At 42.8% G+C, this 25,716-nt stretch overlaps 2 protein-coding genes across 2 annotated transcripts; one reads left to right on the top strand and one right to left on the bottom strand.

Moving 5' to 3' along the window:
- The first annotated feature begins 405 nt into the window (after window positions 1-405).
- Window positions 406-19,501, top strand: E2F5 (E2F transcription factor 5). Its single transcript, XM_056854035.1, has 9 exons — window positions 406-579; window positions 7,240-7,349; window positions 10,764-10,925; window positions 12,106-12,149; window positions 13,245-13,309; window positions 16,170-16,428; window positions 17,063-17,251; window positions 17,714-17,758; window positions 19,386-19,501. The coding sequence occupies exons 1-9, from the start codon at window positions 406-408 to the stop codon at window positions 19,493-19,495; spliced, it is 1,158 nt and encodes a 385-aa protein (XP_056710013.1). The 3' UTR covers window positions 19,496-19,501.
- A 639-nt stretch (window positions 19,502-20,140) lies between these two features.
- On the bottom strand, window positions 20,141-21,550 carry RBIS (ribosomal biogenesis factor). Its single transcript, XM_056854032.1, has 3 exons — window positions 21,430-21,550; window positions 20,326-20,442; window positions 20,141-20,227 (listed from the first exon to the last, which is right to left on the bottom strand). The coding sequence occupies exons 1-3, from the start codon at window positions 21,541-21,543 to the stop codon at window positions 20,159-20,161; spliced, it is 300 nt and encodes a 99-aa protein (XP_056710010.1). The 5' UTR covers window positions 21,544-21,550; the 3' UTR covers window positions 20,141-20,158.
- Window positions 21,551-25,716: the final 4,166 nt, after the last annotated feature.

Raw genomic sequence — 25,716 nt, 5'->3', positions numbered from 1 at the left:
GTCTTGAAGGTGCTCCTGGACTCCTGCCCTTTCCTACTACTGCAGACAGACTAACCCGGCTACCCACTGCGAATTATCTTCATAGAGAGAACAGGCAGAAGCGGCTTGCCTTCTGCGGCCGCCCAGCCACCCAGGGTCCCGCGCCAGGGGCCCCGCGCCAGGCCCCTCCTCCAAGGCGCAGAAACAGCGCTTCTCTCTCTCTTCCTGACACCCAACCTGGTCTCCCGGCAACCGCCCGGACGGCGTCACTTCCTCTCCCCCTCAGGCCAGCCGTTCGGGGAAGGGGTGTCGAGGCGGCTCTCCCGTCCAGGGCCCGGCGGCTTCCTTACGGCGGGCGAGGAGGGCCACGTGGGGCCGCCGCCGCCGCTGCCGGGGAAACCCAGCACGCCGGGCCGGGGATGCAGCATGGCCGCGGCGGCGCTGCCCGAGTCGGTCTCCAGCAGCACTTGTAGCGTGGAGGGAGCTGCGGGCGGCGGCAACGGCAGCAGCAGCCGGCACGAGAAGAGCCTGGGGCTCCTCACCACCAAGTTCGTGTCCCTCCTGCAGGAGGCCAAGGACGGCGTGCTCGACCTGAAAGCGGTGCGGAGCGTGGGGGGGGGGGGGAGGCCTGGACGTATTTGGGCGTGGGGGGGGGGGGACGCCCAGAAACGAGGGGGGTTGAGTTAGGACCTGGGAGATCCAGTGGGAGAATCTCTGGAATGGGATCTCAGGGGAGGAAAAGACGATTGGGGGACCGGGACCTGAACGCTGGACCTGCTTTTGAGAGCATCTTTCACTGGGATCATTCGGGGGTGGGTGGGCAGGGGTGACTTAAGAACCTAAGAAAGGCCCTGCTGGATCAGACCAAGTCCAGCAGTCTGTTCACACAGTGGCCAACCAGGTGCCTCTAGGAAACCCCCAAACAAGACGACTGCAGCAGGACCATCCTGCCTGTGATCCACCGCACCTAATACAATAGGCATGTTCCTCTGATCCTGGAGAGAATAGGTATGCATGATGACTAGTATCCATTCTAACGAATAGCCATGGATACCCCTCTCCTCCATGAACATGTCCACTCTCCTCTTAAAGCCTTCCAAGTTGGCAGCCATCACCCCATCCTGGGGCAGGGAGTTCCACAATTTAACTATGCGCTGTGTGAAGAAATACTTCCTTTTATCTGTCTGTTTTGAATCTCTGACTTCTTGTACCTTTAGAGTTCTTTCAGCGTCTCCTTGCTACGGGTGTTTTAAAGGGTTTTGTTGTTGTAAGGGAGAAACAATAGGTGTAGCTTTGCTGGCTTTTATAGCACATGGGCTACACCAGGTAATGAATGGTTTTATTTGCATTTAGCCATAGGCCATTACAAGCATGTCAGGGATACCATAGATATATAATAAAGGAAATAGAAGGTTAATACAATTCTGGATTGATAATAAATGTAATAAAACTATGCTAACATGGGCTACACAGAAAGCCCTTACCTGTACGAACTTTATTGGTACACTCATCTTGTTTAAATGCACTAAACAGTTGTGTTGTGTTAATGTGTGTGATGTGTACTAAGATGGCTATATTGCAGATGGTCTTAATGTGGCTGGGCATATGTGGAAAATTTACTTTTTTATCTGTATTGTGTGTTTTGTGTAGTGCTTCACATTCCAGTTGTTTCTTATTCCTACCAGTGGTTTGGCCAAGGCACCAGAGTGACTCTGTTGCAAATACGAGACTTGAATCCAGATCTCCTAAGATCCAAGTTTCACTGCTTGTTTATTGGACACCAGTTGGTTCCAGCTGTCCGTGAGCTCTCCATGGTCTCAAGCAGAGGTCTTTCACATCACCTATTGCCTGGTCTCTTTAACTGGAGATGCCAGGGATTGAACCTGGAACCTTCTGCATGCCAAGCAGATGCTCTACCACTGAGCCACAGCCCTTCCTCAAAGGAATTGTTTCCTATTCCTAGACAAGTTGAATGGGGAAAAGCTGAGGTGAAGTGTGGTAGTAGTAGTAATAAATATACCCCACCCTCATCTGGCAAACTGGGATCAGGTTGGCTAATATAATAATATAACTATGGGTTAAAATAGTTTAAAGCAATCTAAAACATCACAATTTAGCAAACCTATGTTTAATGGCATCCAAAACTAACCCAGCTAGGGAGGATGTTAGCAAGTAACTGGTGCTGGATTAAGGTTCGGGTTCAAATACTTACTCGATTGTGCATTATTTTGGTGGCCTAGGGCAAGCATCCATTCATTAATGTAAAATGATGATGACCTATTTCCTTAAGCTGTTATGCAGATGTACAAGGTAAAGATAATAAAATGTTGAAGTGTTATAAAACTATTCGTCATCTTTTCCTGGGTGACCTGCGTTGCAGTCAGTTAGGTCTTTATACAGAGTGAGCCTGTAATTGGGAAAGCAGCGCTAATGAACCTTGTATTTACCTAGGGGGATAATCCTGTTGATTTCAATAGGGCTTACTAGGAAATAAAAGAATGTATTCCGAGGATAATTTCACCACTCTTACAGGTGGCGTTTATACTTGGCTGAGCATAATTAGCTTGATTCTTTGGCTACATTTTGAGGTCTTATTCAGACTGTCACTGACATGAGGATCCTCTTTGGATGGTAGTGGAGCGGGTATATGCTCACTCCCCTGCCACATAAGAATGAGTATTCTTAATGCAGGTTCAATTCACACAAGTCTTCCCCTTCAGAAACATGGATGGGAAGATCATGTTTATTTCCCTGTGTGGGGCCGTTGACATGTATGGAAAGTGGATGGAGTTGATGGATGGATTTCTCTTGAAAGGGGGATCTTTTGCTTGCTTGATTATTATTTGTTAGCTTCATTTGTACCCTGCCTTCCTCTCCAATAGGGACCAAAAGCAATTGACATTGTTTTCATTTCCTCAATTTTTATCCTAACAAAAACCTATGACAGGAGAGTCAAACATAAGGCCCGAGGGCTGGATCCGGCCCCTTGAGAGGCAGCCACCACTACCCCACTCTCAGTCTGGGCTGGCGAGGCATGGCCTGGCCCGATCAAGTGACATTTATGTCATATCTTGCCCACATAACAATTGAGTTCAACATCCCTGCCCTATGAGGTAGGCTAGGCAGACAGTATGTGAGCAGCCTAAGGTCTACCAGCAAGTTCTATGGCAGAGTGGGGATTTGAACCTTGGTCTCCTAGATCCTAGTATGATATTCGAAACACTATGCCACATTGCTTCATCTTTACAGACAATTTAGTTGGTCCCAATAAAAAGATATTGCACAGTTGCTGGGATTTGAAGGATTTTTTTAATGCACCGGTGTGGTTGTGTGTCGTCAAGTCGCTTCCGACTCATGGCGACCCTATGAATGAAAGTCCTCCAAAATGTCCTATCTTTGACAGCCTTGCTCAGATCTTGCAAATTGAAGGCTGTGGCTTCCTTTATTGAGTCAATCCATCTCTTGTTGGGTCTTCCTCTTTTCCTGCTGCCCTCATCTTTTCCTATCATGACGTTCTTTTCCAGTGACTCTGGTCGTCTCATGACGTGACCAAAATACGACAGCCTCAGTTTAGTCATTTTAGCTTCTAGGGTCAGTTCAAGCTTGATTTGATCTATAACCCACTGATTTGTTTTTTTTGGCAGTCCACAGAATCCGCAACACTCACCTCCAACACCACATTTCAAAGGAATCTATTTTCTTCCTATCAGCTTTCTTCATTGTCCAGCTTTCACAACCATACATAGTAATAGGGAATATGATGGCATGAATTAATCTAGTCTTGGTGGCCAGAGTCACATCCTTACACTTCAAAATCTTTTCTAGCTCCATGGTTGCCCTTCCCAGTCTCAATCTCCTTCTAATTTCTTGGCTGCAGTCTCCCTTTTGGTTGATGGTGGAGCCAAGGAATAGAAAGTCTTGAACAATTTCAATTTCCTCATTGTCAACCTTAAAGTTGTGTAATTCTCCTGTAGTCTTTACTTTTGTTTTCTTGATGTTCAGCTGCAGTCCTGCTTTGGCACTTTCTCTTTTAACTTTCAGCAGTAGTTGTTTCAAATCTTCACTATTTTCTGCCAATAATGTAGTGTCATCAGCATATCTCAAATTATTAATGTTCCTCCCTCCAATTTTCACTCTACCTTCATCTAAATCTAATTCAGCTTTCCTAATTATATGCCGGTAGGCAATCGGTGTGGTTGCCTACCTACAATCTTTGTCTATTTTAGTATCACAACTCATATCTCTAGAGCAGGACTTTTGTTATTAGACAGGAAGCAGATATCAGTCCTACCAGCAGAACATAGCTTGTAGGCCTGGACTTGTCATTGTCTTAATAAGCATATAATTTTCCAAGTGAATAAAATTCTAATGTCATGGCATGTCTTAGACTGGTGTTTTGGAAGGGGAGGGGTTGCATTATTTTCCAGTTCTGTAATCCTAATCATATTGCATTCTTTATTGCTTATCTTCGCAGTCTGCACTATTTTTTAATATTTTATAATTCGCCTTGAATCTCACTGAGAAAGGATGGTTATAAATGAAGTAAATGAAATAGCTTAGTAGGCATCACCTATATGTGTCGGTATGGCTGAGTCATTTGGTTCACGGCTTCTCAAAGTTGGGCACCCCAATCCTAACTGGGGGCTGGGCTGGCAAAGAGGATAGGAGCTGGCGTGACCCCAGTGCTAATGTTAGTGCCACTTGCGCCAGCTAAACTGGCACTAACACCGGCGCAGGGCTACTTGTGCTGGTTCTGGGGAGCCATGCAGCAGTGTGAACTGGCGCTGGCACAGTCTCGCCGGCAGTGTTTTCCCAGCGCAAGGGCTCACGCTGGTGTGAAAGGGAGCAATCCCCAGAGGTGGGGCTGACTTTAGTCAACTCCCTGAGCCCTTTTGGCCTGGGAATGCCCCTTTTTGCAGGTGCCAAGTTACACCTGCAAAAAGGCGGGTGTAGCCCTGTGGGAATTCAGTGGAGAGTTTCATGGGTCTTTCTCTAAACTCTAATTTTTGGCTTGCTGCACTTAGCAGCAAGCTGCTCGTGAGGCAGCGCTGTTGCGCCATCCCCAGCCACAGCAGAACCCCCCTTTAGGATTGCGCAGTTAGTCTCCTAATTAATCCTTATTAGAAAGCATTGAGGAGTATACATTGTCTTCATTAGTGTTTTTTGGCTATGTAGAGTTCATTTGTGTCATGAATGATTTTGACCTGTACACTGCTGTGATTGTATGTTGCACTGGGCCTTGATCACATGCAGAACTTGATGTGAATTGTCTCTAATTGCACATAGGTTATAAAATTGGGAAGTATAGGAAGAACTATGATAGATCAGTAGAGAAGGTGAGCATTTTTTTGGTAGTCTGATGCTTCCTTGAATGCTCCAGTCCCACACTGTATTATGGGAATGTATGTATTTTGTATCATAGGAACGTGACTACACAATGTAATTTGGAAGGGAGGGGGAAGATGTATGTGTGCTATATAGGAATTGGTTCCTTTAAGCAGTCAATCTGTAGCCTTGTTTGCAATATTATGTGTTTCAGGTTCTTTGATCAGCTAGGAGCTTCATGTTAACTGTCCCAAGAATCTAGAGATTGTATCCAAATAGAATGTGGAAAATAATTGCTAATCAGCATGTGAATTTGCAAATGCATAAAACTTGTGGGACAAAAGTTAATTTGTAGGTATTTTAAAAATATGGTATGGAGAAACGCAGCTTTTACACTATAGGTTTCTTAGTCTTTTCTGTGGGTTTTTAGTGGAGCTATGCTGGAATTGAACTGATGAAAGTTTGATTCTGTGATTAGGAATGCGGGGTAGGGGTGTATAGAGGAGGAAGGCTTGCATTTTTTAGTTTTAATGATTAACATATTTTGTTTTTGCTGTTACACACCCTGAATCTATGGGTGTAAACTGGAACAAAATAACTGCAGATTAGGCTTATGTTCCAGCAGCAGAAGGTACACTTGAGAACTGATCTACGGAATGGAGATACCACCACTGAAAATTGTATTTTTTTTATGTTGCTAGAAAATGTGTTTCTCCCTTTCATAGGTTTAGTAATAATCAAAGCCACAGTCTCTTTGTTTGGGTGGAATAAGCAAAAGGCGCTTTCAATATTGCTTTATGATCCAGTGTGAAAATGAAATCTGTTCTGCCTTTATTGGAAAAACAAATACTTAAGCAGCCTGCTTGGTTGCCAAGAGTCCTGGGCCCATGCCAACACAAAAGTTTGAGCCTTGGGGCTTAGGCTGCTAATCACGTTGTCAGTTAGTTGCATGCTGAACTTTTCTGCTGTTGCTTTCAGCACCGTTAAGTGTGCTGTAAGACGGAGTGCGAGCATGGCCCTTGCATTTTTCATTTCCACTTTTCTCTTCCTTGTCTTCAGCACTCAGGAAACCTGTGATTACCCCTCACTAGCTATGTCATCTATTGAAATCCTGTCTGAAGCATCTCCCTTTGTATTGTGGGACTGTGGCAAGCCTGATTTATTTCAGACAAGTCCACAATAAAGGTCCACTTCCATAAAATGTAAATAGGCCCACCCAGGGCTTTTCCTTGTTAGTGCTGGTGAGTACCATCAACGAATACCAGCACCTTTTTTCAGGGATCTCCCAATTCATGATCCTCATGCACTGCCCTGCCACACACAGCCAGAGAAAGAGCGGGGTTGGTCAGGAACTGCATAGTGTAGATCTGCAGAGGGAGGGGGAATTGGTGGAAATTGGCTCAACCTTATATATGAGTACTGGCACCATTTTTTATTGGAAAAAAACACTGGGATTATCTTTGTTATACTGTTGCTATCACACACCCACACACACCCAACTGAAGCTCTGTTTAAGAGAATAACCTGCCATTTTCTTTTTGTCCTTGCTCATGAAAAGCAGGTCAACTTTTCCCTGTGCCACTGCATGTCTTCTTCTCTTTCCTTCCCACAAGTTGACTCATGCATGGCTAACTCCAAAAGAACGTGTTCCCTTGTTGCGGACAGCTGGGGAATTCTCTGGGTGTGCTTTGAAGAGGTCACTCTGATAAATGGTTTGTTTGAAGGTGACTGTCCGGGTCTCGCTCCAGAGAAAGAGAGGGTGGTTCAAGACATCCAATTGCACATCTGTGCCTATGACAAGTTGAAGATTTCCCTTTTAGATTAGTGATTAATATTCCCTAGGAAGGTTGTGCAGCTTCAGTGGAGCTGTTTAAGGAGTCTCCCCTTTTGCCCTTCATCTGCATTTATTGTTCTTTATCTCTGTTCTGTTACCAGGCTGCTGACACTCTTGCGGTAAGACAAAAAAGGCGGATCTATGATATCACCAATGTGCTGGAAGGGATAGATCTAATTGAAAAAAAGTCAAAGAACAGCATACAGTGGAAGTAAGATAACTTTCCTATTTTAACACTATATATAGACATATATATAATTAGTATATATATAATTAGTTCGTCCTGTTTCCTTTTATTTGGATGGATTTTAAATTGTTAGACATTTTTGTATTGTGACAAGATATGTTGACGATGGCTGATTTCTGTCTTCTTGGGTAGTAGTGTGGTTCGGGTTTTGTGTGTTTTACTCTTGAGACAATTACCCAAGGATTGGAAATATTCTTGCCACAGACACATTTCTTCCTTGGAGGTCAGGCTGTATAGTAATGATAATAAGGGATTCACAGTTCTGTGGCACGTTCCTTTAGTATACCCAAAGCATCCCATTAAACAAAAAAGTCTAAAAGAACTGCAGGGATACGGGTCTTCTGGGAAAATCTAAATAGGAAAAACTTCTAGAAAATTTTGTGATTCCAATTTAACTAAATAGTTTAATTGAAGTTACCAAAAGAAGACACATATACCATGCATAAGCCTGGACTTTGAACTGGGGTTTGCCCATGCTTAATATCCCGCGTTTATCCCATCTAATATGATTGCCCTGCAGCACAACAGCCCTGATAACTACAGAGAAACAGACTGTATTTACGTATGCAGGCTGGAAAATTTTCCATAGAAAAAATACATCACCAGAAAATTTTGCCTCATCGAAGGGATAGATCTAATTGGAAAATTTTATGCCCTGCGTCACTGAAGATTTATGATAATAGAGTGTGGATTGTCTCTGTCTCTTGCAAATTTGAAAATAGTAGTTTTGTTGCTGATGATGCAAGTGAAACTGCGAGCAGACCTCTTATCATACCTCGATAAACATGTGGTGTGATTGTCGAGAGTCAGATAAATTTGCCTTAGAGGCCAGGGCTAGCCTATGGGCTGCCAGTGGGCCATCTTGAATATTAGCTGTTTGTTTTCAGTTCAGTATTCTCACCTTCAGTTATCTTCAGTACCCGTGAAGGTGCCTCATACCGAATCAGACCATTGGTTCATCAAGGCCCATATCATCCACTCAGACTCGCAGCAGCTCTCTAGGGTCTCAGGTGGAGGTCTTTCTCATCACCTACTGCCTGGTCCTTTTAACTGGAGATGCCAGGGATTGAACCTGGGAGCTTCTGCATGCCAAGCAGAGGTCCTACCATTGAGCTGTAGTCTCCTAATAGTAGCAAAATCTATTTAATTGTGGAAAATGAAGCACTAGAAACTTTCTGCATGAAGGGCAAGTAAGGCGGGTCACAAAAAAGGGAATATTGGGGCCATTAGCCTTCCATGTGACCTTTTTATGCAGGTGGAAAACCTGCAGCATGGAGGAGGTGAGTGGACGTAACAGGTAATTTCCCATTTGCTCAGATTTGGTGGACCATAAGGAGAGCCACGTGAGGGAGCTGGAGAGCTGCTTGGAGGACCACGATTGGGAGTACAATTAAGTGTTGGTGGTGCAACATGGAAAGCTTGTATCACTAGTATTTCTATGCACTACTGGATATTCCACTCTGTTGGTTGTACTGAGTTATTCTGTGTAATCCACCTTGAGCTCCAGTGAGAAAGGCGGACGATAAATACCTAGGGTTGCCAATCTAACTGCCAGTTTCATAGTTACCTATCTCATTTGCCTTTTTGACACTGGTTACTTTCCAGCTCCACATTATTGTTAGCAATGGGGTGGGTGGGGAATAACTGTAAACAAGTTCAGATAACCGTAGTTGAAGCATGAAGATAACAGTCTTTTCTAAGCTGGTGTTACCATTAAATAAGAAGATGAGGATGGAGCGGTGAAAGTTAATGCCTCTCTGGTGTTCTGTCAAGCTAGTAGAAATAAGGAGCTAATAGGCATTGTTGCAGTTAGTAGCTTTCCATATAGAATCAAAATAATAGAATCATAGAGTTGGAAGGCACCACCAGGGTCATCTAGTCCAACCCCCTGCACAGTGCAGGAATTTTCATAACTACCTCCCCCACACACCCCAAGTGACCCCTACTCCATGCTCAGAAGATGGCCAAGATGCCTTCCCTCTCATGAACTGCCTAAGGTCATAGAATCAGCATTGCTATAGAGTTGGAAGGGACCACCAGGGACATCTAGTCCAACCCCCTGCTTAATGCAGGAAATTATAGAATCATAGAGTTGGAAAGAATCACCAGGGTCATCAAGTCCAACCCCCTGCACAATGCAGGAAATTCACAACTACCTCCCCCCCCACACCTAGTGACCAGAAGATAGCCAAGATGCCCTTCCTCTCATCATCTGCCTAAGGTCACAGAATCAGCATTGCTGACAGATGGCCATCTAACCTCTTCTTAAAACCTCCAGGGAAGGAGCGCTTACCACCTCCCGAGGAAGCCTGTTCCACTGAGGAACCACTCTATTTCACAACTATCTTCCCCCACACCCCCAGTGACCCCTACTCCATGCCCAGCAGATGGCCAAGATGCCCTCCCTCTCATGATCTGCCTACGGTCATAGAATCAGCATTGCTGACAGATGGCCATCTAGCCTCTGCTTAAAAACCTCCATGGAAGGAGAGCTTACCACCTCCCGAGGAAGCCTATTCCACCGAGGAACCGCTCTGTTAGAAAATTCTTCCTAATGTCTAGATGGAAACTCCTCTGATTTAATTTAAACCCATTGGTTCTGGTCCGACCTTCTGGGGCAACAGAAAACAACTCAGCACCATCCTCTATACGACAGCCCTTCAAATACTTGATCGTTATCATATCCCTTCTCAGTCTTCTCTTCAGGCTAAACATACCCAGCTCCTTCAACCTTTCCTCATAGGACTTGGTCTCCAGAAATTTCTTTGTACTTTGGCAGGGCATACTTTATGGATATTCCAGCCTAATCCTTCATCCTCACTACAATAATGTTCGAGGGTTTTTTAAAAGAAAAAGTATCGCCATGTTCTCTTGCATAAATACTGTATGAAATGAATGGGTTGGATCCTGTGCACTGGTCAAAGTGGATTTTTTTTCACATTACCCTTCCTGCAGCAGCCCCCTGTGAGCCTCCTCACCAATTACGACAAGGGTTGGGGGAACCCACTTGGAAAATAAGCCATATATAGCACAAGTGAGGAGAGGGAAGTGGCAAAATTGCATCCCCTGTCTCATTGCTGGTAATGCTTCTGCTAGTGCTAAATGCTGCTGCTGTGAAAGGCAGAGAGGGTCACTTATACCAATTGCACCTTTTCAGTGCAGTTACCTGTGTTGTATGATGTTTTGTCCATACGAGTCCCCCAGCCAACTGGCATTATGCTTTTGGGCTGATAGGGGACTACTAACCAAAAAGGAGCCACCCTCTTGGGGCTGATTGCTGAAGGTGCGTCAGTCCATATCCTTCTTACTGTGCTATTTTAATCATTTTGATTCCATGTTGCTCATTTATAATAATATTACAATTTTTTTGTTTCAAAGAGGTGTAGGTGCTGGCTGCAACACAAAGGAAGTCGTAGATCGACTAAGGTATCTGGAAGCAGAAATCGAAGATCTGGAACTAAAAGAAAAGGAGCTGGACCAGCAGAAATTGTGGTTACAGCAAAGCATTAAAAATGTTAAAGAAGACACCACAAATAAAAGATATCCTTTATACATATGCTGTGCAATTCTTACAAATGGCATTATGGCAACAATTCTTTAGTATAATTGAACACACAGAAGAAGGAAGCTGGGTTGCTTGAGATAATGTGATGAGCAGTTTCTTAAACTGATAGTTGGAGATTTTTTGCCAGCATCTCATAAAAGCAAATGTTAAGGACTGATGTGTCCAGTGGAGGATGAGGAAAATACACTATTAGCTGTAGTGAGAACAAAGCTTATTGATAGATCATCATTGACTTAAGTGGTCTCCATCACAACCAGATAGAGGAATTGTTTGTTTCCAATAATGGAATTTTTTTTTGCAGCAGCAGCCATTCATAGTACAATCCTAGGCAGAGGTACTCCATTCCCAGCTCACTACAGTGGCCTTAGACTGGAGTAATTCTGCATAGGACTGCACTGTAAGTTATACGAGCATTTAAACCATGCTGTTTCAGCCACTAGTTCAGGGCATGCCAGGAAAAAAAAAATTCAAACAAATCTACTCTCATAGACTTTAAGGAACACTCTAAACTAAAGGCAAACTCTAGAGTCACCAATTTTATGGTGTCATGGTTTATTTTGAAAATCATTAACTTCATACATAGCCTGCGTTTCTCACTGAGACTCAAGGCAGATTACAAACTAAGAAAAGCAATTTAATCAGACGGCAAAGACCTCCAATAAACAATGCAGTAGGACTAGGATTACAGAGACTAGAAAACAGTGTAAATAAAAGCTGCCTAAGGCAACAAACTTTAGCTGTATTGCCCAAGTCTTGCCTTATTTGATTAGATCTCAGAAGCTAAGCAGGATCGGCCCTGGCTAGTATTTGGATGGGAGACCTCCAAGGAATACCAGGGTCGTGTTGCGGAGGCAGGCAATGGCAAACCACCTCTGAGCGTCTCTTGCCTTGAATACCCTACGGGGTTGCCATAAATCAGCTGTGACTTGTCGGCAAAAAAAAAAAAAACGCAGCAAAAATTCTCTGACATTACAAAATGAAGGTAGATGACACTGCAGTAAAAGAAAAGAGGTGATACATACAATAAATGCTGCAACACTCTACAATATTATCCGTTATAGAGACAACCTCCTGAGCTGTTCCATTGTAGTACTGTTCTAAACCCTTTGTAAAAGTGCTCTTGAACATTTCTATTTTGCCCTTGACACAGACCACTTTTTCATATATCACTCATGAAGATATTTGTGACTGTTTCAATGGTACGTTGTTGAAGGACTTGGTGTACTGTAAATGTTATTTGGGAAAAGCCAGTTGTGTTCGCCCTGACCTGGATAGCCCAGGCTAGCCCAATCTCGGAAGCTAAGTAGGGTTGGCCCTGGTCAGTATTTGGGTGGGAGACCACCAAGGAAATTAGGGTTGTGACGCACAGGCAGGCAACAACAAACCACCTCTGAATGTCTCTTGCCTTGAAAACCCTACAGGGTGTCTGTAGGTTGGCTGTGACGTGATGGCAAAAAAAAAGTTGTGTTCACTGCTAGAACATCATAGGCTAGTACCACTATTCTAATCACTCAGCTGGTGACTAAAACAGAATCAACTATTTATCAGAATTGATTTTCAAAGATAGGAGGATGCCTGCCTTGCCCTAAAAATCTTCAGAAACCCTTTAGCAAAGGACTGATTTCTTTCACTCAGATTCATCATGCTCTACTTTAAATCAGACCATCCCTTTATACAGAAGAGAGTGGCGCAGAGTGGTAAGCTGCTGTACTGCAGTCTAAGCTCTGCTAACAACCTAAGTTCAATCCTGACAGAAGTCGGTTTCAGGTAGCCGGCTCAAGGTTGACTCAGCCTTCCATCCTTCCGAGGTCAGTGAAATGAGTACCCAGCTTGCTAGAGGTAAAGGGAAGACGACTGGGGAAGGCACTGGCAAACCACCCCGCAAACACATTCTGGGTCAGTAATGACCCGGTGCTTGCTAGGGGACTACCTTTACCTTTTACCTTTAAACAGAAGAGCTAGACCCAGACTGCTGCTTTTTGCGAAAGAATAGCTAGGAAGGGCGGCAGCACTAGTTTGGGGGTGGGGAAGGTCAAAGTGGTAAATCTCGGAAGTGAAACAACAAAATTAAGGTCACATAGGAGTTATCTTTGTTAAAGTATGCATTGTATTTATGGGTAATATAGACTAGGCATTGCCAATGTTTTTGTGTCCCCTTGTGTGATAGAACTTTTCAGATAAACAAAAACAAATGAGAATTCAGTCTGATGATATGAGCCTATATAAGTATTATGTTCTGGCCCATCTTATGTCTTTAAATGCATGCAGTTAACACAGTATTACTCCATAATCAGGGGATACGCTTCTAGCAATTCAGGCACCTTCTGGCACACAGTTAGAAGTACCTGTCCCTCATCTGGTATGTATAAAAAGTTGTTTTAATCTTGTTGATGTAAAAGGGGTTGTGTCCTGTATATCTGTTCAGCTAGCAGGGGCGCCACATGGTGTCAGGGAAAGGCTCCTTGTACTGAAGGAAAGCACCACTATAAAGCACCACTATTTGCAGAGTGCATCTGCAAGAATCCAGCCCATGATGATAATGCCAAGCGGTGCCTGATTTTTGATTTCTGACCTGTTTAAAAATCAGGATTTACTTACCGTTACCATAGAATGTAAAAAATACTACATATATTCTTTAATCAGGAGTTCAAGATATTTTATTACTGAATGAAGTCATGAACTTCATTACAGTAGTTTCTATTAAATTATTAATGAACTAAATAGTTGCTGATGGTGACCATTCCATCAACTTCTGTTTATGCATAACAAGCTTCAGTGGCAAAATTTGGAAAGGGTAACAGGATTGGGATTTTTAAAATTTAATTTTATTTATTTAAACTATTTTTTAGTCGCCTTTTTTTCCTTACAGAGCTTAAGGCAGCTTACGATATTAAAAAAATAGATTACATAAAAAAATATAAAACCAAAATGTAAAATTACAGTTTAGGACTACTTTAATCAAATGCAGTCCAAAATAAAACCATCTTCGACTGCCTCCTAAAAACAAAGTGAGAGAGCCAGGCGCACCTCCCTGGGGAGGCTGTTCCATAATTGTGGGGCTGCCACTAAAAAGACCCTCATGTAGCCACCAAACTGTTGTAATAGTCAAGATCTAAATTTAGTCATTATGGGGTTAATGTATTTGTTTAGCAACATCATAGACCTGACCTTGAAGTGTAATCTGGCTTTTAGCCAATCCTATGCATTATTTGGTGTGTTTGAGAAACTGATTTTCCAATTTGAATTACGTCATTGTTTGAGTTGGTTAACAAGCTCAATTGGTTTCCTTTAGAGATTTTAGTAAAATGGCTAATTTGTAAATCAGCCTTATAGCCACTTGCTGGCCGTGCCTAATTGCTTGTTGGTATGTAACTTAATGTTTCAGTAAGATGACTATGTAGAGCTTAGGAGTTTATTATTTTATTAGGAATTTCCGTTTTACCTTTTCCCTATAGACTAGATAAAGTTTGTTACTTTGATTAATAACTACCGTCTCAGCGTTATTATTTTCAACACAAACAAGCTTTTTTGATTGATGGGACAGTCAGGAGGGCCTCTCCCTGTGATCTTAATTCCCAGGCAGAAAGATACGGGAGAAGACTGTTCTTCAGATACCCTGGTCCTAACCCATGTAGGGCTTTAAAGGTCAAAATCAACGCCTTGAATTGGGCTCGGGAGTGGATCGGTAGCCAGTGTAATTTCTGTAATATTGGGGTCACATGCTCCCAATAGCAGGCCCCAACCAGCAGTCTAGATGCAGCATTCTGCTCTAGCTGCAGCCTCCAAGCACTCTTCAAAAGTAGCCCCTAGTAGAGCGCATTGCAGTAGTCCAGTCAAGACATAACTAAGGCATGGATCACTGTGGCTAGATCTGACTGAACCAGGAACAGGCACAGCTAAAACACCAGCTGGAGCTGGGCAAACACATTCTGAGTCACAGCATCCACCTGTTTTTATAAGATGACCACTGTGTCAAGCAACACTCCCAAGCAGCAAACCTGGCTTTTTAAGGGGAGTATAACCCCATCCAAGACAGGAGAGATCTCAAGTCCCTGGTCTGCCTTTCTACTGACACAGAGAACCTCTGTCTTGTCAGGATTAAGTTTCAGCTTGTTCACCCTCATCCAGCCCATTACTTACTCCAAGCACCAGTTCAGAAATCAATAGGATCCATGGAATTAGGTAGAAAAGAAAGGTAGAGCTTGGGTATCATCTGTATATTGGTGACACCACAGCCTAAACCTCCTGATGACCTCTCTGAGCGGCTTCATGTAGATATTAAATAGCATGGGGGGGGGGTAAAATCAAACCCTGTGGAACCCCCTCAGGGCAGTGGCCATGGAGCAGAGCAGGAATCCCCCAGCACCACCTTCTGAGACCTTCCCCCCAGGTAGGACTCGAACCACCATAACATGGTGTTCCCCAGTCCCAGTGCCAAGAGGCAGCTCAGTAGGATACTATGGTTGATAGTATCGAAGGCCACTGAGAGATCTAGCAGAAGTAGCAGGGTCATATTCCCCATCTTGTTCTCTGTAAAGGTCATCAACAAAGGTGACTAAAGCAGTCTCTGTTCCAAACCCTGGGCTGAAGACAGATTGAAATGGATCCAGAAAATCAGTCTCTTCCAAGAGCCCTCGGAGCTGAGAAGCAACAATCTGCTCAAGCACCTTGCCCAAGAATGAAAGATGGGAGACCAGCTGGAAGTCTCCAACATAGTAGGGCTTTGGAAGGTTTTCCCCCCCAAAACAGGTCTAATCACTGCCTCTTTAAGCACGGGTGGTGCAACCCCTGCCCTCAAGCATTTATTGCCCCCCTTACCCACTCAGTCAGCCTCCCCCTCTGTTAGCTTTTATCAGCCAGGAAGGGCCAAGGTCAAGAACACAGGCTAAATTAATGGAACAGAAGGGGAAACAACACACTTTGGGGCTGGGTGCTGTTCTGGGTACTGTTCTGCAGTCAGAAGAGTGTATGCAGTGTTAGAATGGGAAGATTCATGCTTCTGCTTGCGCAAGCTGTTTAGTTTCATGCTTTACATATTTAATTTCTGAGCTTCTAGCGCAGCTCTTTAGCATAAAACGTTACCAGATTCTTTAGGGATAGTGTTTTGCCTGCATTGCCATTGGCTTAATTGCTACTTTTGTAAAGGATTGTATTTTTGCTTATTTTGGTTTTCATAAAGGATTGTACTTTTACTTTTCAATGTCTTCTCCTTTCTCAAGGGCCAGAAAAAATACCAGATCAATTTAAACAGTCACTCAGGGCCTATCCATGTGTTGCTCATCAATAAAGAATCCAGTTTTTCTAAGCCGGTGGTTTTTCCAGTTCCTCCACCAGATGACCTCATTCAACCTCCATCTCAAGCTGTGGTTCCATTGACTTCTCCTAAACTGAACTCTGATCCTCAGAATTTACAAGAGGATAAAGACACTAGTCAAGGTCAATCCCTTCCACAGACACCAGCCATAAATATACCTACAGGTAGGTATGGAGACTTTCCCTTTGCAAAGATAAGTTAGAAAAATAGAACACAGCTATAGTGGACAAAAGAACTCAGTGGCTTAGATCCAACAGAGTGCTTCCATGGATGGAACAATTTCTACCTGTGGAATGCAGTTTTACTCAAAATGCGTACTATGAATTTTGTTAAGAATCTGCAGCATTAGATAAATAGCCATGTATATAGTAGACATCATTCAAGAATGTGTCTTGTTTAAATGGAAATCATTTAGGCAACCATTGATCACTATATGTTTGATAAAACTTTATTAAAGAGTGGTTAAGAGCACGGACTCTAATCTGGAGAACCGGGTTCGGTTCTATACTCTTCCACATGAAGCCTGCTGGGTGACTTTGGGCCAGTCACAGTTCTCTCAGAACTCTCTCAGCCCACAGGGAGGCAGGCAATGGCACACCACCTCTGAACGTCGCTTGCCTTGAAAACCCTACAGGGTCACCATAAGTCAGCTGTGACTTGACAGCGCGTGCACACTGAATTGCCCTGTATCAAAATTGAGCTGTAATGAATTGCCCTGTAGCACAAAAGGTTTGATAAAATGGCAGTGGCTTAGGGTTACCATGTCTGTTTTCTAATATTAACTGTCTGTTGTTATAGATAGAAGTTCTCAAGAGAACGCAACTTCTGAAACCCTTTACGCCAGCATTCCAGATTCTGAGCTGTACAACAGTCTTGTAACAGAAACTACGCCAAGTTCAAATACCTGTCAGCCTTTCCTTCCGCTGGATGTTAATAGTGTCCTCAAACCCAACTCATTTGATACAACAAAGATAGATGAGCCTGAAGGTGAATTAAACCTTTATTTTTTTTATTGGGATTTGTGGGAAGAGAGGTAATTGGCTAATAGTGTCCTGAAGCGTTGAATATCACTGGAAAGCAGTATCAATAACCATTCCTCTGAGATATTGTGGGTTCAGTTCCTCAATAATGCGAGTCACATGTGTTTTATGGTTTCCCAGTGCATATAAAAGTTATGTTTACATTATACTGTAGTCTGTTATGTGTGCAATAGCATTATATCTAAAAACAACAATGTACTGTAATAATAATGAAAAGTTTGAAATATTGCAAGAATTACCAAAATGTGACAGAGATACAAAGTGAGCACATGCTGCTGGAAAAATGGCGCCGACAGGGTTGTTCATAAACACAAGACCTGTGAAGCGATAAAGTTAATCACAATAAAATAAGGTATGCCTGTAATTTGACATTTTTTTGAAAAGTGATAATTCGCTTTTGTGTTCATAGGAATAATTAACAGTGATATCATTGATGAACTGATGTCCTCTGACGGTAAGTTCCTCATGTTTCCTTTCTTAATAAGTGAGATGACTCAGGCTCACCTTACAAATACTCTTAAGGAGTCCAATTGTAACCTTATCTTACTTTCCAGCTCCCCCTGGTGCTTGAATGGAGATTCACTGAAATGGCTAGATCTTTTTTTTTCTTCCCCTAAATACCTCCTCTCCCTCTGGAACAAAGTGATATCTGAATGCTTCTATTATATACTCAGTGCAAACACTGATGAGGCACCACTGGCTAGAATGGATCAGGAAGTGTGTGATCAAAAATTCAAACACTTTTTTTGTTATTTCTTCAATGGCTGTTGCACACCCAACACTACAGCCGAAGTTCTGGAACTACTTGCTGCATGAATCACTAAGCAGGAGGTACTTGGAGAAGGATCAAGTCCTAATTTAATTTTTAAAAATGGAAGAAGAAAAATCCGCTGGAGTGTAAAATAGTCCACTGGAAAATACCCAGCCTTCTTTAAACACCAGTTCCACATTTGGAAAGACACAGTAGAGATTACTAAATGGAGAGTATCTGTGGCAGTAAATTAACCTCCGTAGTACTAGCCAGATCAAGTGCTGCTTTCATCTGTATAACTGACAAAGCCTTTCAACCTTGTGAAGTATGTTGCTTGAAGTATAACAACACAGAATTATTGATCATGTTTGTCCATTTACCTTCCTCAAGATGACAGCTTGAGACTCCCAAAGCAAAACTACAACTGGATCATCTGATTGTTTTTGTTTGAATGCAGTTGCAAAGGGCTTCCAGTTTTATTGGAGAAATTGTGCCATAGAGCAGGTGTTTATTCCTTGCTGTAGTCCTTTTCCTTGTCCCTATACACAGAAATAGTATATTTCCCAAAGTGGGTGAGGAAGAAACAGCTCTTCAGGGATAGGTGGGCACAAATGGGGCTTTAAATAAGATTGGAGGGAAAGCAGTACAGGGAGAGGGTAAAGGACTCCTTATCTTTGGAAATCTGCTGCAGATATGTCATTTGACCTTTATTTTGTCCTTGTGGCATCTCTGTGATAAGGTTACACTGAGAGATTTCTTCCTCAAGGTTACCCAGTAAAGTTTATAAGTAACCAGTGATTCCTAAACCGAATCCTAGCACGCTAACAATCACAGTGACCACATCTAAGGCAAGCCATTTATCTAACTGATTTCACCGGTGGATCAGATTCCACAGGAAGATAATTTAGGGCAGTTCATTTACATGTCCCCACAGTTCATGCCCCTGTGGGAAGACTTCTGCTATGGCATCTACTTGCCTTGATTATTCATTTGAAGACAAAATAAAGACTGGTTTCTTTTTTTAAAAAAATGCATAGCTAAACTGTCATCTCATCGGGATAACAAAAAAATAGGTAACTGCTTTGAATGAAGTATCTATCTCTTGCATCATATGCACTGGCAAATCTAGCATTTAAGTGGCTTTCAGCTGCTGGATGCAACAGATCTTCCTCAGACCAGCATCCTCATGTACCTTGGGGAAATATGGTTGAGGTAACAGCAGAAGGAATATTTCTGAGCATTCAAATTGAGAGGGCCCCTGGAAGCGGCTTGTAACTGAAGGTATAGGATCCCAGTTACGCTTTGTATTGAGATGCTTTTTGTTCCATAGTGTTTCCACTGTTGCGGCTCTCTCCTACTCCTGGTGATGACTACAGCTTCAACTTGGATGATAATGAAGGAGTCTGTGATCTCTTTGACGTGCAGATACTGAACTACTAGATGCCAATGCAGCCAGAGTGCCTCATCTACCTCTCACTATATAATATTGTAGACTGTTTCATAGCACACACACTTACAATAATGAATGTAAGATTTTGATTAACTCCTCAACATCAAATACGCATTTTCCTCTTATTTTATTACTAAGCAACTTCTAAACCCAGTAAAATACAAGTGGCTTTTTAAAATGCATCACAGAAGTGCAGGTAAACTGAAAACTTTTTAAAAATCATAATTTCATAGCTCACTTATTCCTGCTAGTAAAATAATCTAGACATTAAACACAGTGCTGCATTTTATCCATACGTTTGCCATTTGGAAACCCTCTGCGGTTGTTCTAAAACTCTGGCCAGTTTTGTTTTGATTCTTCACTGCCAATTGTAAAATGAAGGGCATCAGCTAGATAATGCTGCATTGTTCCACTGAATCCATTTTGTGGGGCGCCTTCTTTATTAGCACTTTAAGTTTCTCCTTCTCCCTTCCTTTCTTCCCTTTTTAAAAACTTCTGACATTCCATATCCCTGGATTTAGGAAGACTGTTTGTAGGTTGTATCGAAGCGTGCCAATACCTGTATATTAACAAGATTTTTTTAAATAAAAAGTATACAAAACTGTTGTTTGCTGGTGTACCAGGAAACAGTATCGGAGTACAGATATTTAATACTACAACTGAGACAGTAAGTTGGTAGCAGCATCCACATTTGTCGGTTCTCTTTCCGTGGTCTTTGGAACCTTAAATTGAAAAGCAAAATAGAACCAGAAGCATTTTAATAACAAGACGACAAAGATCATACATTAAAAATAATAGTAATAAAAGTTAATGAAGTTACCAGATGCCTCTTTGGTAGATCTGATGCAGTGGCTTTGGATAACTGCTTGACTTCTTTCTGTACTTCTGTAAATATCTTATTTACTGTGTTAACTTTTTCATCATTCACTATATTGATCTTTGGGGAAAGCAGAAAAGACAGAAAACTTTTATGTTTTAACAGGAAACCACTATAAGAGGTTCTAAATAGGAGAACATATTTAATTTGACCATTCCTAAATTGCAAACACTTCTCAATGGATGGTTAAGGAATTTAAGAGACTAAGCATGCAAGTCACCAAGAGAAGCAGTTTTATAGTATGGCTGACCTGTAAAACTGCCAGCATGTTGTAGTGGTTAAGAGAGGTGGACTCTAATCTAATATGGAGAACCGGGTTTGATTCCCCACTCCTTCACATGAAGCCTGCTGCGTGACCCTGGGCCAGTCACAGTTTCCTCAAAACTCTCTCAGCCCCACCTACCTCACAAGGTGCCTGTTGGGGTGGGGGGGAAGGGAAGATGATTGTAAGCCGCTTTGAGACTCCTTAAAGGTAGAGAAAAAGCAGGATATAAAAACCAACTCTTTTTCTTCACTTTCTCTAAGAAAGGGTAACCCCTCACAAAACATACGAACTTTGCATAATTCAGTTCTGAAAAAGCAATTTTTCTCCATTGGTGACTAGCCATTGAAAGAGATGCAAACAAAGGATCCACTTTTTATGCGTACATAACATGTATTTAGAGGGAAAGTCCCACATCTGGCCTCAGGTGTGCACATAATTCTCCTCTGCCACATTTAATGTCAGATACTTTTTGGAGAGAGAAGATGGGAGCTGATCCAGGTAAGAATAGCCACATACATTTTCACACCCCTTCAGGTGATTTTAAAAGAGCTGATTATTTTAAAATTCAGTTTTGAGTGTATCAGTTCCTGCATCATTGAAGGACTCAAGTTCAGCTGGAGAGGAAAACAGAACTGGGTACTTCACTACTTTGCCTGTGCATGGATGTATGTAATAAGGTAGATTCCATTAAATGAGCACAGCACTGGCCGAATAAATTTCCAGTGATCCCCATGAAGAATTCAAAGGAATACAAAGAGATTAACTAATTTTGTAGTACTAACCTTTTTCAGACTGGTTGTCACTGGCTTGGCTTTACTTTTTGCCTTCGTGATGTTTTTGTTGGCCACCTGGAATACATTCTTCTGCTTCTGTCCTTTCGCTTTGTTTTTTCCCATTGCCTGAAATGTTAAGTAATTTTTTTTTGTAAAGCTATACTCTTGCTCAGCCAATTCAGTAACATGTTTTTGTTGTGGCAGTTAAGCAACATTTAAGAGTTCCTTGAATTGTTTGAGCATTGTGTGTGCTTACTTGGAGTAAGCCCAGTGAAACTAAATGGTCCTTCCCAGCAAGCGTGCACAACATATCTAAGCTGTTACCCAGGTAAACAGTACACATGAAAACAGTAGTTTTAAAAGCAATTTAGTTGTGTGGAAATGTTAATTAAAGTGACCATCAAAATAAGCAGTCATTTAAAATCTAAAAAAGTTTGTCATACATGATGTGGAAAAAATCAACTCCCATAGGATATAGTCACCGGGAATCTTAATTTCAAAAGTGTATTTTCTGTATCATAGCAAAAGATGTTTAATAATCCTAGTGTGGTGTTAGTGGAATAGAATCTGGGAACCTCCAGTCTGCAATGGAAACTTGTTTGGCAGCCTTTTTGCCAGATCTACCTCATAGGGTTGTTGTGATGTTGAGGAGAATGAGCTTCTTAGGTCCCCACTGGAGACAGGCTGGGTACAAATGAAATTAAATAACTAGCAGCAGACTTTGCAAACTGCCCCGTAAGGTTGGAGAGCATCATCACCAAACTGTTGGGGGGAGGGGTGAAATAGTGGTTTGCCTAATTGAATGTTCAGAACTGAGATAAGACTGTACAAGAAGAGTTGGTTTTTAAATGCCAACTTTCTCTACCACTTAAGGAAGACTCAAACCAGCTTACAATCACCTTCCCTTCCCCTCCCAACAGACACCCTGTGAGGTGGGGCTGAGAGTGTGATTAGACCAAGGTCACCCAGCTGGCTTCATGTGTATGAGTGGGGAAACAAATCCAGTTCACCATAATAGTCTCCACCGCTCCAAACCACTACACCATGCTGGCTCAGAACTTCTAATATTCAATCTAAAGTGACGTTCAACGCTGCAAATAGCAACAAAGCAATCACTGACTTACAATCCAGTTTTTAAAGGTACTAGATCCAAATAGGCCGCAGTGGGCAAACCTTTAGACTGTTGAAGCACTCTGGAAGTCATGTGCTTTCATAATCCTGGCATGTTAAATGGAGAAGATACAAAGAAGGGGTTAGGAAGACACTTATGGTAGGGGGGAGGTTCCTAAGGGTCACAATCCCATAACCTTTATTTGAATCAGGTGTGGCACATCTCTGCTTCTTAACTAGGCCGTGCATTCCCCACCCCCATCATATCACGTATTGAGCCTTAACATCTGGAGATCCTCAAGGAGATGTAGAGGCTAAAATCGCATTCCCTGGTGGTGGTGGAAAGTGCCATCAAATCACAGCTGGCTTATGGCAACCCCACAGGCTTTTCAAGGCAAGAGATGTTCAGAGGTGGTTTAACATTGCCAGCCTCCACATCAGCTGAGAGAGTTCTGAGAACTGTGACTGGGGCAAGGTCACCTAGCAGGCTTCATGTGGGGGAGAGGGAAATCGAACCCGGTTCTCCAGAGTCCTACATTCATAAAATCTGTGTCAAACAATTCAGCAGTAAAAAGAGCAAGGATTAATCTCCATATTCAATGCAACTGAAAAGCCTTCTGGAAAGTTTAATTCAGTTCACAAGGTCTGCAGGGTCAGCCTTATTCAGTATAAATAAAAAGGGACCCTGCTGGGTCAGCCCCAAAGGTCCATCTAGAGTAGCATGCCGTTTCGCAGAAGCCCACAGCAAGCAAAGGCTGACGGCAACAGCCCTCCTGCCGCCGATCGCCCTTAGCATCTTGTCCGCAGAGGTACACTGCCTCTGTACACGGAGGTTCCATGTAGTTATCACAGCTCACGGCCATTGAAGAGAGTCACAGCTCTCTTCAAGTTCTCTCAGCCTCACCTACCTCGCAAGGTGTCTGTTGTGGGGAGAGGAAGGAGTTTGTAAGCCAGTTTGATTCTCCTTAAAAAGAAAATCAGCATAATAGAAACCAATTCTTCTTTTAGTCTAGTCATGCTGCATACCTATTTTCTCTAGTATCAGAGGAGCATGCCTATTATTTTGGGTGCGGTGGATCACAGGCAGGATGGTGCTGCTGCAGTCTCTTGTTTGTGGCTTCCTAGGGGCACCTGGTTGGCCACTGTGTGAACAGACTGCTGGACTTGATGGGCCTGGGTCTGATCCAGCAGGGCCTTTCTTATGTTCTTATGATCGAAGTTGTCGCAGCAGCAAGGGACGCTGGGGGTCGCAGAGACGAAATCATAATCCCCACATCCCACCATAATATTTCATAGTTTAAAACGATGTCTTTCCTCTTCCATTTCGCTGTCAGGACCGTCCTCCCTATAGCCACGCTTTCTGTCGCCCCCTCCAAACTCACCCAGCTCGCCCTCTCCTATTCCTCCACGTGCGGCCGCGCCAGAGATTCTCCGTCATCAGCACGCGTCTTCAGAGCCAGAAGGTGGGAAGTCCGGTCAAAGAAGGTCCGCCCCTTTGGGCGCTCGGCGGGGGCGGGGTTTGAGTGGCTCTCTTTGAGCGGCGGTTGGTCGTGCTGAGTAACCGTTGAAATGAATGGGACACCAAAACGGCCGGGGGAGAGGGTCCCGCTGCGGCTGCTGCTAGTGGCGGGGGTGGCCGCCTGCGACTTACCAGAGCCGCCCCGCGGAAGACGAGGCTGGCCTCCCGGGCCCTCGGTGGGCGTATGGCCAAGCCGTCCCCGCGAAGGAATGAGACGGGTTACCGCACTTCTATTCCCAGCGATGTCTTAAGAGTTTGAAAACGTTATAAAAAAGACCCTTCGCACTTGCTGTGTATTCCCAGCGATGTATTAAGAGTTTGAAAACGTTATAAAAAATACCCTTCGCACTTGCTGTGTATTCCCAGCGATGTATTAAGAGTTTGAAAATGTTATAAAAAATACCCTTCGCACTTTCTATGTATTCCCAGCGATGTATTAAGAGTTTGAAAACATAAAAAAATACCATTCACACTTTCTATGTATTCCCACCGATGTATTAAAGAGTTTGAAAACGTTATAAAAAATACCCTTCACACTTTCTATGTATTCCCAGCGATGTATTAAGAGTTTGAAAACATTATAAAAAATACCTTTCGCACTTTCTATGAATTCCCAGCAATGTATTAAGAGTTTGAAAACGTTATAAAAAAGACCCTTCGCACTTGCTATGTATTCCCAGCGATGTATTAAGAGTTTGAAAACGTTATAAAAAATACCCTTCGCACTTTCTATGTATTCCCAGCAATGTATTAAGAGTTTGAAAACGTTATAAAAAATACCCTTCGCACTTGCTATGTATTTCCAGCGATGTATTAAAGAGTTTGAAAACGTTATAAAAAAGACCCTTCGCACTTGCTATGTATTCCCAGTGATGTATTAAGAGTTTGAAAACATTATAAAAAATACCTTTCGCACTTTCTATGTATTCCCAGCGATGTATTAAGAGTTTGAAAACGTTATAAAAAATACCATTCACACTTTCTATGTATTCCCACCGATGTATTAAAAGTTTGAAAACGTTATAAAAAATACCGTTCGCACTTTGGCCCCTTTAGCTGTGAAGACGCCTTCTAACCATTTATAAGCTGTGGTATCCAAAAATCCTTTTAAAGCAATGTTTTTTTATAACATTGTCAAACCCTTAATACATCGCTGGGAATACAAAGTGCGGTAACACCCCCCCCCCCCCCGAGGAACACAGCTCTTCTGCGTGCTGAGGATTGCACCTCGTACCAGACAAGGGCCATTTATGCTGGGTCGATTCTGCACCTCGCTCAATGCTGATTTTTCAAATCCGACCTTTAAAATGACTATTCAGGGTCCCGATGCAAGAGAAGAAAGTCAAATATAATTCCACCCCCCTCTCCTACTCCTTCGTTTGCATAACCATTGGCAATAGTAGTTTGCATAGCTAAGCTGTGGCTGGGATTCTGCATGCTTCCTTCAGTGAATGCTTCAATGCTGGGGTGGAGCAAATACAAAAGGTCGTTAAAGGGGCTCTTAAGAAATGCGAAGCAGGTATGGGCCGGCTTCGCAGTGACGGGTCTGGAATGACGGTTCAGAGTGAAGAAATAAAAAAATATATATATGCAGGGCAGTTCAGCCTGGAACTCGCTGCTAATTACCAAGCATAAACGGCCAAGGTGTAATGTGATTGCGCATTTTG

Source organism: Euleptes europaea, chromosome 8 (assembly GCF_029931775.1).
Source record: "Euleptes europaea isolate rEulEur1 chromosome 8, rEulEur1.hap1, whole genome shotgun sequence".
Taxonomy (NCBI): domain Eukaryota; kingdom Metazoa; phylum Chordata; class Lepidosauria; order Squamata; family Sphaerodactylidae; genus Euleptes; species Euleptes europaea.
This window is presented reverse-complemented; position numbering and strand designations above follow the sequence as displayed.